At 43.8% G+C, this 12,984-nt stretch overlaps 1 protein-coding gene across 2 annotated transcripts in view; it reads right to left on the reverse strand.

The window, feature by feature from the left end:
• Positions 1-921: 921 nt before the first annotated feature.
• Positions 922-12,984, reverse strand: part of DISP2 (dispatched RND transporter family member 2) — a 105,220-nt gene continuing 93,157 nt past the window's right edge. For both annotated transcript variants that reach the window (XM_082275406.1, XM_082275405.1), the window contains one exon: positions 922-4,570. In XM_082275406.1, coding sequence (XP_082131532.1) covers positions 1,193-4,570 — 3,378 coding nt within the window. In that variant the 3' untranslated portion in view covers positions 922-1,192. The remainder of the gene's footprint in view (positions 4,571-12,984) is intronic.

Genomic DNA, 12,984 nt, shown 5'->3' on the forward strand with positions numbered 1-12,984 from the left:
TCTAAGGTGCTTGCACAAAGCCTTTCCCTTGGCAGCCTCTGCCACCTGTATCAGCTCTGCTAGCCAATACGAATGAGCAGGCAACAGCAGAACCACCACCTGCACATGACATCTAAGAGTGGCATTGCAAATTTTCTTCAGACAGCAGCAGGCCTGGCCCTATGTAGCCCTCACAGGCATGTCATGTCCAATGTGGTCAAGAAGTATGTTGGCTCCAATACGAATACCAACATCCATCCTCTAAGATGAATCAGTAGCAGGGGCTTGCAGGCCATGCATTAGGGGTGCTGGCCTGCCTTGCTACATGTGTCCTAACAGAAAAGGTGTTCAGCAGAGCTGGAGGGGTGATGACCGACAGATTCATCCACCTGTCCACAAGCAATGGCGAGTACCTGAATTTTATAAAAATTAACCTGGCTTGGATCCCTCTTCCCTTCCAACCCTCTGGTAACTTCCACTGATTAGGTGATGCATGCAGATGTGTGTCTTTGTGTCTATGGCTGAGCATATACTGTGTAGTGATTCTGTATCAGCATGTACAGCATTAAAGGACCCCACAAAAATGTCAATTTAGGATTTGCATCTTTTCCATTTTGTACATTGTGTTTTTTTTTAAAACAGTAGCAAATTCCTCGGACATGTGGTGGGCACTTCATGTCATTATTTTACATTTGGCTGCAGTAGTTTCCCTCCAGAGGCCAGAAATAAACTCTAGAATTTTTCCTAAATGACTTCAATGTGACTCGGATTTGATATCTGCAATATCCCAAACGTTTTGACCTGTTTGGCCAAACTACCCATGAACTGACCAAAGGCATAATCAAGCAACATTAATAATGAAGACAGTGAATAAAGTCTATGATTTTAAATGTCTGCTACTGGCCTCCCTAATTTTGCCACTAAATAGCATTGCAAGAATCAGAATGAGCTGTTTTAACAGTTGTAGAGGACAGATTTTGTAAGCTTTACAGTCAGTGATCTCAACCTCCTATTTTCAGCGTTGATGAGTTACTCTGTAACTTCAATATGAAAGACCTGCCAAACCAGCTAGCAAACACTGTGGAAAAATAAAATCAGGTGGTGCTTTTGTAGACATCACATGGGGTTCCAACATAAACCATAATTCACTATTCAAATTAGACAATAAAAATAAAGAAATGATTTTGCAGTTCTTTTGTTAAATAAAGACATTTCAGCTGATATAGCCAGAGCTGTGTTCACTCGATCTCTTAATCCAAATGTCTGGCATGTCTGGTTTGCTGTTTGGGAGTACAACAGGGTGATCATCATCTTGATTTGACTGTATTTTCCATAACATATTGGTCTGCTTGCTAGATGTAGGTGGATCAAAAACTGTTTCCCTTAAAGCCAGTCTTAGAGTTTCTCTTTTCCCATTTAAATTCCCCCTCCCATCATGATAGGGGGAATCAGGAACATCCAGAAAATCTGGTGAGCATCTTGCTGACTCCAACTTAGTGTTCTGATCAATATCACTTAGACACGTTTCATTTGAGTCAAGAGCATCAAATGAGCTACCTATAGAGCAGAGGCATCTAGAATATTCATACATACGGATTTTTTTTTCCGGGGAATAATGGATTGGACTGTCATCTTTAGGGCTTTGCAAGCTGTTGGATTGAGCCTGTGTGTTGTGTACATGAACATGGTCCACCACAGATCCATTCCACGTCTTACTGTTCATTCTCTGACAAATGCATTGTCTACAGGATTCTTCTGGCTTCTCCTTCTCATTTTCAAAATTTCTGTAGGGAGACGACGTCTGCAGAGCGGAGCAATGGCTAAAAACTTTGTGGCTGGTAGTGTTATCATGGATTTCTTGAGCTTCTGCTTGAATATGATGTGCTCCTGTTCTAGCACACTTGTTGTCTGATAACTGCATATCCTCAGACAAAATAGAAGGCCGTTTAGAAAGCCTACTAGTAGTAGTGCTGTTGTCAAAACTGTCACTAAGGTGTCTGGCTAAAGGCTGTAGCTCATATTGTTCATTTTCTGTGTTGGTTTCTGGAACTTTTCTTAGCCTGTTCTGTTTTTCATTTCCACTGCATGTAAATGTGCCATTTGGCTTTGGGTTATCTGGATATTCTTTTATTATGTTGGCGCAAGGCCATAATATCTGTCCACAGTTTTTCTCAGGGCCAAAAAAACAGCATATAGACTGGAAAAAGAAGCTGGCAAAGCCACAGCTGATGCATTTAATCATCATGATAAATATACCAAGTTTTCTGTATGCCAATACAGTTGCTGGCAACATTATTACTCCTGCAGAAAACATAGTAGAGGCTCCCATTGCAGTGGCACAACTCATTTGTTTGAGGGAAAATGCCACGCGGCTAAGACGGTCAGAATGCGGGCACAGGTGATATGAAATGCAGTAGTTTACTGTGAAGTCAACAGACAGGCCCACTGCAGCTGACACAAATAAAGATTCTACAACATTTAACTGCCATTCCAATAGAACCAAGAGACCAACTGTAACCAAAACTGAGCCTCCAATAGAGGCAACTGAAAATAAGCTGAGTAAGACATTCCAAGTCGTTAGCAGCAAAACTACAAATGAAATGGCAATGGAGAAGCCAGTTATCATCATGATCTCAGTACTTAGCGTATGCTGGAGGTTAAAAAGAGAAAGTTTGCTAGTAAACCAACCATTTTGAAGACCTGGTGGTGCATTCTTTATTTCATTGGTTAGCCATTTGTTCAAAGTATTATAAAAAGTCTTAGTCTTGCTGTAATTGAAGCTATAGTGATATGTAGTTTGAAATTCTAAAACCAAGGCAGTCAAGTTTCCATCGGCATTAAATCTGGGTCCAATATCATAAGACTCAGGTCCATCTCCTCCTTGTTCTCTAACCATCATTTTAATGCAGTGGAGAAGCAAATCGCTTGCATAAGGAAATGAGAATTGATTACAGCATAGATTGTGGTTTTGGTCACTCTGTGAACATTGCCGACTTTCCATCCAACGGTGAAAATCTTCCATGAAGCAAATGTTTGGCTTTTTCTCCTGATCAGAGTAATAAAAACTTTGGTTTCTCACTTTATTACAAAGTTCAAGAAGCCATCGCTGGTCATCAGCATTGCGGATAGTAAAAGTAGCATCTGCTACAAGTGTTCCATTTACTTTAGGATTGAGGTGGTCTCCATTATCCACAGGTTTAATGCCCCATATAAGTCTGATTGGCATATGTTGTCCTTCTCCATATTCCTGATGTTCAAACATGAACTGGTGGCAGTATTCAGCATCATATCTTTCAAAGGGATGACTCAACCGAAATAACTGAACTGATGAAAGATCTGAAGATGGCAGTCTTAGTTTGGGGCTTATACAGGCAATATAAACACCACCTCCTGCAAGAGCAGCAAACCAACAGATCCAGATGTAACGGAATTTTATCACCCCGCAAGGTAGGAGCTTCTCAAAGAGGAGCTTTGATGTTTCAGACAAAGTACTTTGTAAACCCCCTAACTTTTGGTAAAAAGACAGAAATAACTTTTTATGGCCATTGCTGTTCCAGTAATCGTCTGATTTATAGGTACAATTGACCTTAATATACCTCTCATATAGTACCATGGTAGCAGGCAGCCAGGTTATCATAAATGCCATGTTGACTAATACTGAGGTTCCCATGTATATAGAAAAGCATCGAACAGAGGTAATGCTGCTCAAGTAGCTGCCAAAGAAAGCAGCTCCAGTAGTCAAAGAAGATACTAACATAAGATAACCAAAATGATGCATAGTTTGCTTCACCCACTGCAGCGTGCCAGCTGCAGAGTGTTGTATTTTGCTGAGGTTCCATAGGTCAAAGAACACAAAGGTATGGTTGGCACAGATACTGCTGAGGATGATAACTGCTATCAAGTTAACAAAAGGAAAGAAAGTTATTCTAAAGACCAGCTTGTACAAAAAGAATGAAATCATCAGTGAACCAATAACAGACATCATAACCATAAAAGTAATAAAAAAAGAACGTAGATAAAAACACATACTTAGAAAAATACCTAATATGCCTAGGACTGGATACACAGTATCCAAAACAAGATAGTGGTGAAACAGTTTTTGCTTTAACCCCAAGTCCATTCCAGTGATAGCTGTGTAATTATCAAAAAGCTCATACGACTCCAAATTGTCCACATAAATATTCATCATTTCTGGCCCTTTCTTAGCTGGTAAAAACAGCAAGCTGTACTTCAGAGATGGGACTTGATAGTCTGTGGTCTGGGGGCTCAAAAAGTCTCTATCAACTAGAAAATGAAGCAGCTGATATACCGCAGTAGATCGTGTACACTTTTCAGGCACTTTGGCACATTGGGAATGCTTCTCCCTCTCCGATCTTGATCCTATGCACATCGGAGTAAGAGCACCTCGGTGGTAGTCTGGAGCACAGGAACGAAGAAGAACTAGTGTGTGGAAGATGTCACTCTGCGTGATTTCCATGCAAGAAGATCGATTGTACAGAACTGATATGTAGTTCCCAAGTGACCAACTGGGACAACATTCCTTATTGTTATTACGTTCACATAGCTCCGAGAAACTAGGGTGTGAGCGAATCTGCAAAAGAAAACAAGGAATTAGAAACATGTCTTAATGAATATCCACTATCTAACTCTATTCTGGTTTCTACATTATATTTTTCACATAATTATATACAATTATATATAGTATTGGGTGGCCATACAAAGCCTGATGTGTGATAGCATCAACCAGTTTTACCCGCCCTATACCACAGGCTTTATCACAGGGTGGGTGAAACGTGTTGACATGTGACATCATCATGTCCGGGCTCAGTTTATTTCAATCATGCTGCCAGACCGCCTCCACTGTAGCAGGGAATGACACACCAGAAATCGGAGGCTGATCACTAGCTGCAGTGAAGCCAGGTAATAGGGCTTATATACTTGGACTCCTCACCTGACAAGTACTTCAGGTGGTGCGGTGAGAGTATCCCTCTAAAACCCCTCTGGAAAGGGGATGTTGTTTGCAAGTGGCTGAGAGTCTGGATAGCTTGATTTTTATGACCACTTTGTCCTGTTTTAATGGGTGAGCAGTGGTATTTTTTTTAGTAATTTTTTGTACTATTATTAAATGTATTAAGTGACAGTACAACAGCATAACTGGGAGACAGGGACAAAACATTTTCACTGTATACAGGGAAGCACAGTACCTCAACAAGCACACTGATGGCAGGACAAGCAGGTATTTTTTTTTAATGACCGTTGAAAACTATTTTTAAAATTATATTAACTTACTGCATATGACATTTTAGTAATTAAGTTTACATATATTATAAGTGAAAATATGGCTATGTATAGTAGATCTACCTTAAAGGGCAAGGAAAAGCACCTCCATTTTTCGTAAGCGCACAGATTAAAATGCTTTTGAATAGACACTGTTACTCTAAAGCTGGATACGCACTATACAATTTTCCATAGACTTTTTTCTTTAGATTTACCAAAACCATATAATATGAGGTCAAACCTAAACACTTTAAATTTGAATGCAATCAGGCAGGCCTTTCTACTACATAGTTGAAGGTAAATCTAAAGGAAATCAAACAACAAAAGTTGTATAGTGTGTATCGAGCTCCATTCTTGAACTTTTTAAACCAATTGAGTTCAACATCACTTCAGTTCAATTTATACTAGTAAACTGAGCACTGATTAGGAACTGACTGATTAGCACCACAAAACCCCTTTCATATATAATATGACTTAAAAAAAAAATCGGATTCTTAGCCCTTGGTGTTGCACTTCTGCTCTCCTAAAACTCTTTTGTCGCTTTTCCACTGCATGGAACCAAACGGTTCGGCTCGCTTTTGTGCTTTTCCACTGCTGGTACCGCATGGTATGGTGTAGGAACGGTTCGGTACGGTACGGCGGTGCTTTTCCACTGCATGGAACCGAACGGTACAGCTCTCAAAAACAGTAGCACCTCGATTGTGGTTCCAAGAGGTACCATACCCGGTACCATATCCCACAATCCTTTGCATGCAGTCACTACTAGCCACTGATTGGTCAGAGAATCGTTGTTATCCCACCCACATCCCACCCACTTAACTTTAGTACTACTTTAGTGGAAAAGTAAACCATACCGTACCGTACCGAACCGTTCCAACACCGTACCGTGCGGTACCAGCAGTGGAAAAGCAAACCGGGCCAAGCAGGGCCAAGCAGGGCCGAGCCGGTACTTGCAGTGGAAAAGTGCCATTTGATTTTGTCCAATGTACCTCTCAGAGATCCACTGCAAAAGTAAACCCACTTTAGATCCAGCACTTCCATCACTGTCTGGATACAATGACATTACTCCTCTTTTCCCAACTGACTATTTTTTATTGGTTCAGAATATCCATTTGAAGAAAACAAAAAATCATTTCAGTCAATTGGGTAATAGGGATGAAGAAACGGAAAGAAAAAGTAGGTAAAGTGGATTTTACAGAGATTCATATTTGCTATCTAGGCATTGCTAGAGAGCTGCTACATGAGGAAGGGAGCAAAATGAAGCTTACAACAGCCTCTAAGCACCGGCACATTGTTTGATAGGATAGAAAGAGGAATCCAGCTGATAAATGAGTATGAGGGGCACTAAAACACTAAAACAGTAGGAGTCAATCGGTGTGCTGCATGCAAATGTGCTGACAAGGAACAGTGACTGGAGAGAGCAGTGTAAGCAGCGAGAAGACCTTTTTACTGGGTGGATGCCTAAATCAGCAGTGGAATAGAGTTGTCAAGGCTGTACTGCTTAACTGCAGTAGTAAAAAGCCTGGTCACCAGCCTGGCAGTGATGTTTGGCAGAGCTGTATAAATATCAAGGCTGGGTGGAAAGAAATTGAAGTTCTTTGCCAAGTAAACAGCTGCTTTATGTGTTATATACTTGTGTTTAGACATTTGCCTGGAATTCAGCAAATTACATTTTGTTTGTGATCTGTGCAAGTTTAAATCTGATGAATTGTACAATACAATATTCATTAGATATACCAACAACATGTAGTACAAGGACCTGCCTAATTGGATACAAATTGATTCAATAGCTTAGGTAGGTCCTCATATTACAAAGTTTTGGTAAATTTGATCTTACAAAGATTGTATGGTCAGATTGTAATGTATGATGACCATATGCACTAGTGGGAACAAAATCAAAGTAAATACTGTATATAGTACTTCAACACTTTAGTATCCAAATCCTACATTTTTTTAAATGATAGCTTTGAGGTAATTAGCAGAACTAAATACACCAATTGAATTGCTTCCCAAAAGAAAGCCCATGTTAGAAATTCCTTAAAGTAGAAGTGTGAGCGAAAACTAACTAAGCTTAAAATGGCTCCCACCTCCTTGTAACACCTATACTAACAAGACTCTAGAAGGAAGATGCTTATACTTACCTATTTTCAGAGCGCTCTGATCTGGTCATGTGATTGACTCCCAGCGGTCAGCTTCAGGGGAGAGGAGGGGCAGCCAACAATGATTGCCCTATAGTAAGCATTTGAGTGATGTTACTACCCAGGCATTCCATCCATTATCGATGTTCTTTCCTCTTCCCTGAAGCCGTTCCCTGGAGGGATTACATGACCAGAATGGAGCAGCCTGAGAATAGGTAAGTTAATGCATCTTCCTTTTACAGGGTAGTTATTATAGGAGTTAGAAGGTGGGAACATAGTTCTAGCCCAGACTTCTACATTATTCACACATACCAATGTGGTTTTCTGCAGTTTTCTCATTTACATTTTGACAACTGGTGCATGAACAGTGTAAGCTAATTTCAAGGAATGACACTTTGTTGGTTGTGGGGAGGTGCACCGTGGTGCTGCGGCAGTAAACACTCAGAACTGTATTGTAATTGAAGTTAAAACCAGCACAACTACTCAGCAGGAAGTGAACCCGACCAGGGGCACATACAGAATGTTGCACTGGAAAGAGTAGCAGCAGATTTGGGATGCACTGACAGCGTCTGTCGTGAAGGATAGAATGCGGTCTGGCCGGTCTGTGCCCAAGCACGAAGGCTTCCAGGAAGGATAACTGTCTCTGCTCTTTCCCTACTTCTTTCCTACCTCTCTCTACCACTAATACTGTCTCTGACAGACAAGTGACCTGTCCCTATACTACCCCACACATGAAATGCACGCCAAGCCTGGGAGCCAAAGTTTTAAAAAGACTCTGCATGACCCAAAATGGTCGCCAGAGTCACATGGGGCAGCAGCATCCAATCAGAATGCTCTGCAATGCCGCTGTGGTTGAGCTCCACCTTCAGTGGAGAAAGTAGACAGAAAGTAAACTTTGACAGATGCTGTCCTCAGCATCGCAACACAGTAAAGAACAACATGAGAACTGCAATGAATATAGTTAAGGCACAACAGGAAAAAGTTCAAACAACATAATCAGGGTACTTTGAATGGAGCTGCCCACAGTTAGACTGCAAGGAGAGGTGATCAGCAGTGTCGTAAGTAATTATCTTTTAGTTGTGACTCAGGGAGGACAGGTGAATGGGGGTCGACCGGGCCCTCCATACCCATTTCACCTGGGCCCAAGACTGATTCCTCAGACATGTCTGAGCAGTCTGTTGTGCTCCCAAGAGTTTTTGGACTGTCTGTAGTCACTATACTAGAGCTTTCTACTTCTGAGTCCGTAGGGGACAAAGGTTCAAGCAAGAGAGGAGGCAGGTACCATTCAACAGGAACCTCCTGCACTGGTGGGACAATCACAGGTTCAAGTACTTCTCTATCTCCATGTGGTTTGGTTGAACAGTCTCTTCTTACACACACAGGATCTCAGCATGTTGGAGTGGAGACGTCTGTTGATGGGACTGGGTCCCTCTGAGACTACATCATATACTGGAGTTGGAGGTAAGGGCTGGTGGTAGATGGTGGTATGCAGTTTCCAAATTTCACTGAGGTAACATAGCTCAGACTTATTCACTGACTCAAAGTTTGGGTGCTGGTCCCAGAGTATATGTTACAAAAACAATTTAGCCATGGTTTAAAAAGTTCATGGACACCAGCTCATAGGGCTCCGAGGTGGTGATGGTCATGGTTGTGGTCCTTTCAGGAGGGGCTATAGGCACAGAGCACTCCCGGCAAGCCAATCTGTCAGCCGCAGGTAGAAGTACCTCCTTACCAAGGACTTGGTTCTGTTAGTTACGAAGTGGCCACTAGCAGTATGTAGCACTTGGCTGAGCCTCCGACATACAGTGACGAGGCACTACGTACAGGTCTGCTAGGGTGGCATTGTTGGGGAATGAAATTGGGGTTGTCCCCAGGTAAATGAGCTGCACCAGGACCTTACCCCTGTGGACTTTGGATAAATTGCGAGCAACTAGCCACTCTCCTGGTGCCACTGAGTCCTTGTGGGTTCCACCATTGCAGTGAACCCCTGAAGCATCCTGTGAGCCCCGATTGGAAGAGACCAGACTACCTCTTGGCGCGTGCCAGGAGTAATACTTGTTTGGGAGGCTTGTGGACAACCCCTTGCTATCATCTCAAACCAATCTGCCCATTCTCCTCCGGCCTCTGACGTCAACAAGGCATTTTTGCCCACACAACTGCAGCTCACTGGATATTTTCTCTTTTTGGACCATTCTCTGTAAACCCTAGAGATGGTTGCGCCTGAAAATCCCAGTAGATCAGCAGTGTTTGAAATATTCAGACCAGCCCATCTGGCACCAACAACCATGCCACGTTCAAAGTTACCAAAATCCCCTTTCCTCCTCATCTCGGTTTGAACTTCAGCAAGCCATCTTCGCCATGTCTAGATGCCTAAAGGCATTGAGTTGCTGCCATGCGATTAGTTGATTAGCAATTTGTGTTTCCAAGCAATTGAACAAGTGTACCTAATAAAGTGGATAGTGAGTGTATTTTTGCTGCAATATTGAGCTTCAATTAAGAGATTTCTCCCACAGTCCTTTTTCTGCTGCTAGATATCCTCAAAACTACTTCTTCTGTGAGCAGGTTGTCCTGGGTCTGTCCCAGTCTGTTACTGGACAGTGAAAGGAGAAGCAGCACAGTGATAAGGTCATATCTTTGTCACTCAACTTTCTCCTCCTATCAGCATGCTCTTGTTAGCACATGAACTGATTGGCTCCTTGTCAGTGACATACCAACGGGGAGGGCAGGGGGGCAGTGCGCCCCGAGTGCCACACATTGGGAGGGAGATCTGGCATGTCTGTCCCAGGCACCTTCATTCCGGGACAATGCAGTGTCCCGGAATGCAACTGGCCCTATCAGCTATATTGCCTGATTCCCTAACTGGTTGCTTGCCACCTGCTGCCAGGCGTCTAGCAACCAGTGACGTCAGGCACACAGACAGACATAGAGCGAGGCCGAGACCTCAGCATTCACAGCGGAGGAGGATTTAACTTCCTCCTCCGCGCCGAATGTTTAGGTCCACCCACCTCCTCCTTTTCTCTGGTCCAGTGGCATGCTCTCAGGGAGGGAGTGCTGAAGCTGCAGGTAATTGGGTTGTGTGACCATCTTCTTCTGCTGAAGGTGTTGAGATTGCTGCCCGTGCCCAACTTCTCCTCCCCGCCCGAGTCCTGACTAAGAGACCTGAGAGTGAGAGAGGACATGATCGTCCTCATCACAGGGTGGGGGGGTGGGGCGTCGTCACATGCCTACCTCCTCTCCACATTTAATGCAGGTTAATAGCTTGTTTTGTGTCAGTGATTTAGAGTAGTTTAAGCATTGAGCTTACCATGACAGCCAGGCTACTAGCACTTTCAAAAGAAGGTCAGCGTTGACAGGCTTGGTATTTCAATGGTGCGTGGTCAATAGGCAGGTGTCTCTTCATGTACTCCAGATTGTAAGCTCTTGTGGTCATGTCCCTGTTCGCCCCTTTACATAGGCCAGATATGTCCATGCAAAATCTCTCTGCAGATCCCCACTGAGCAGACGGATGACAGGTCCGGGTCCGCTCTGTATAGCTGAGTGAATACGGACCTGTTATCTCCCTGCTCAGCGGGGGATCAGCGACTCGCTCTCCTCTATGGGGCGGTTGTCAGATTGTCATCCAACCAGAAAGACAGAATGGCAAACGTAATGCCATCCATCTGTATTCAGAAAATTTTGTTGGATGAGATGTCCGGCGGGTGTCAGTAGACTGGACACATGTTCGCTGACATCCACCGCCTCATAGAGGACAATGGGTGACCCGATCAGCACCGCCTTAAAACAGACAGGCAGACCGATCGGGTCCGCTGGTGTGAAAGGGGCCTTCTTCTTCATTGTTTATTATATTGTTAACTCTTGTTTTTCTATTCCAGACTTTTTCAACCAGGGAGCCCAGGCACCCTGGGGTGCCTTGAGGTTTCTTCAGAGGTGCCTTTGCAAAATGCCCAAAAATTAGGCTGCCTTTTTTTTTTTAACAGAAAAATTAGGCTGCCTTTTAGTTACACTTAGTCACAGGTTTTCATTGTGCACCATTACAACCTTCATGCTGTCAGCACCTAATGACACACGGCATCTGGTGGCAGGCGATGGTGGCAAGTGACAAGCTGCATCTGGTGGCAGGCAATGGTGGCACACTGCATCTGTTGGCAGGCGATGGTGGCACGCTCCTTCTGGTGGCAGGCGACAGGGGCACGCTGCATCTGGTGCGGGCGACAGGGGCACGCTGCATCTGGTGGCAGGCGACAGGGGCATGCTGCATCTGGTGGCAAGTGACAAGCTTAGGGTTCCCACTGATTCTGCATTATGGGGAGTTAAATTATTTCATGATATATTACAATGTAGTAATAGAAATAATGTTATGATTTGATCCTCCTGACACCAAATCAAGCATGGTGTCGAGATAATTAGAGTGCTAACACCAGCCAATAGCCCAACAAATCACCTGCCGCTAAATTCCACGCCTACAGGGGGGTTACCAGATATAGGATTTGCCCCAGGTGTCAAATGCTCTAGGTACGCCTCTGCTTCTTGTACTTCTGTCTCTCATTCCAGCCCTACTGTACAGCAGGGCCGGACTGAGAATACAATTCAGCCCTGGAAATAATTTCATACCAGCCCCATAGCATTATTATACCAGCCCAACAGCATAACGCCATTATTTTCTTGTTCATAATAGGGAAAACCATGCATTTTAAAGCACATTTGAAGAGTGTATTATGTATAGATAAGACAGACATGAAAGCACATAGGGCTTTATAAATATAAGAGCAAACTTCTTTCCAGGCTCTCTCTCAGAGACTGCAGACACGATAAAAGACAAGAGATGGTCAGAATCTACAGACATGTTACAGGAGCTCGTTAGAGGCTGCGGACATGGTACAGGAGCTTGTCAGAGGCTACAGACATGTTACAGGAGCTGAACAGTGGCTGCGGACACAGTACAGGAGATGTAAGAGACCACGGACAGGATACAGGAGATGGTCAGAGGTTGCAGACATGGTACAGGAGATGATCAGAGGTTGTGGACATGGTACAGGAGATGATCAGAGGTTGCAGACATGGTACAGGAGATGTCATGGGCTGCGGACATGGTACAGGAGAGGTCATGGGCTGCTGACATGTAACAGGAGATGTCATGGGCTGCAGACATGGTACAGGAGATGTCATGGGCTGCTGACATGTAACAGGAGATGATCAGAGGTTGCAGACATGGTACAGGAGATGTCATGGGCTGCTGACATGTAACAGGATATGATCAGAGGTTGCAGACATGGTACAGGAGATGTCATGGGCTGCGGACATGTAACAGGAGATGTCATGGGCTGCGGACACAGTACAGGAGATGTAAGAGACCACGGACAGGATACAAGAGATGGTCAGAGGTTGCAGACATGATACAGGAGATGTCATGGGCTGCGGACATGGTACAGGAGAGGTCATGGGCTGCTGACATGTAACAGGAGATGGCATGGACTGCAGACATGGTACAGGAGATGTCATGGGCTGCTGACATGTAACAGGAGATGATCAGAGGTTGCAGACATGGTACAGGAGATGTCATGGGCTGCTGACATGTAACAGGATATGATCA

The sequence above is a fragment of the Pelophylax lessonae genome, assembly GCF_965119305.1.
Source record: "Pelophylax lessonae genome assembly, chromosome: 13".
Lineage (NCBI taxonomy): Eukaryota > Metazoa > Chordata > Amphibia > Anura > Ranidae > Pelophylax > Pelophylax lessonae.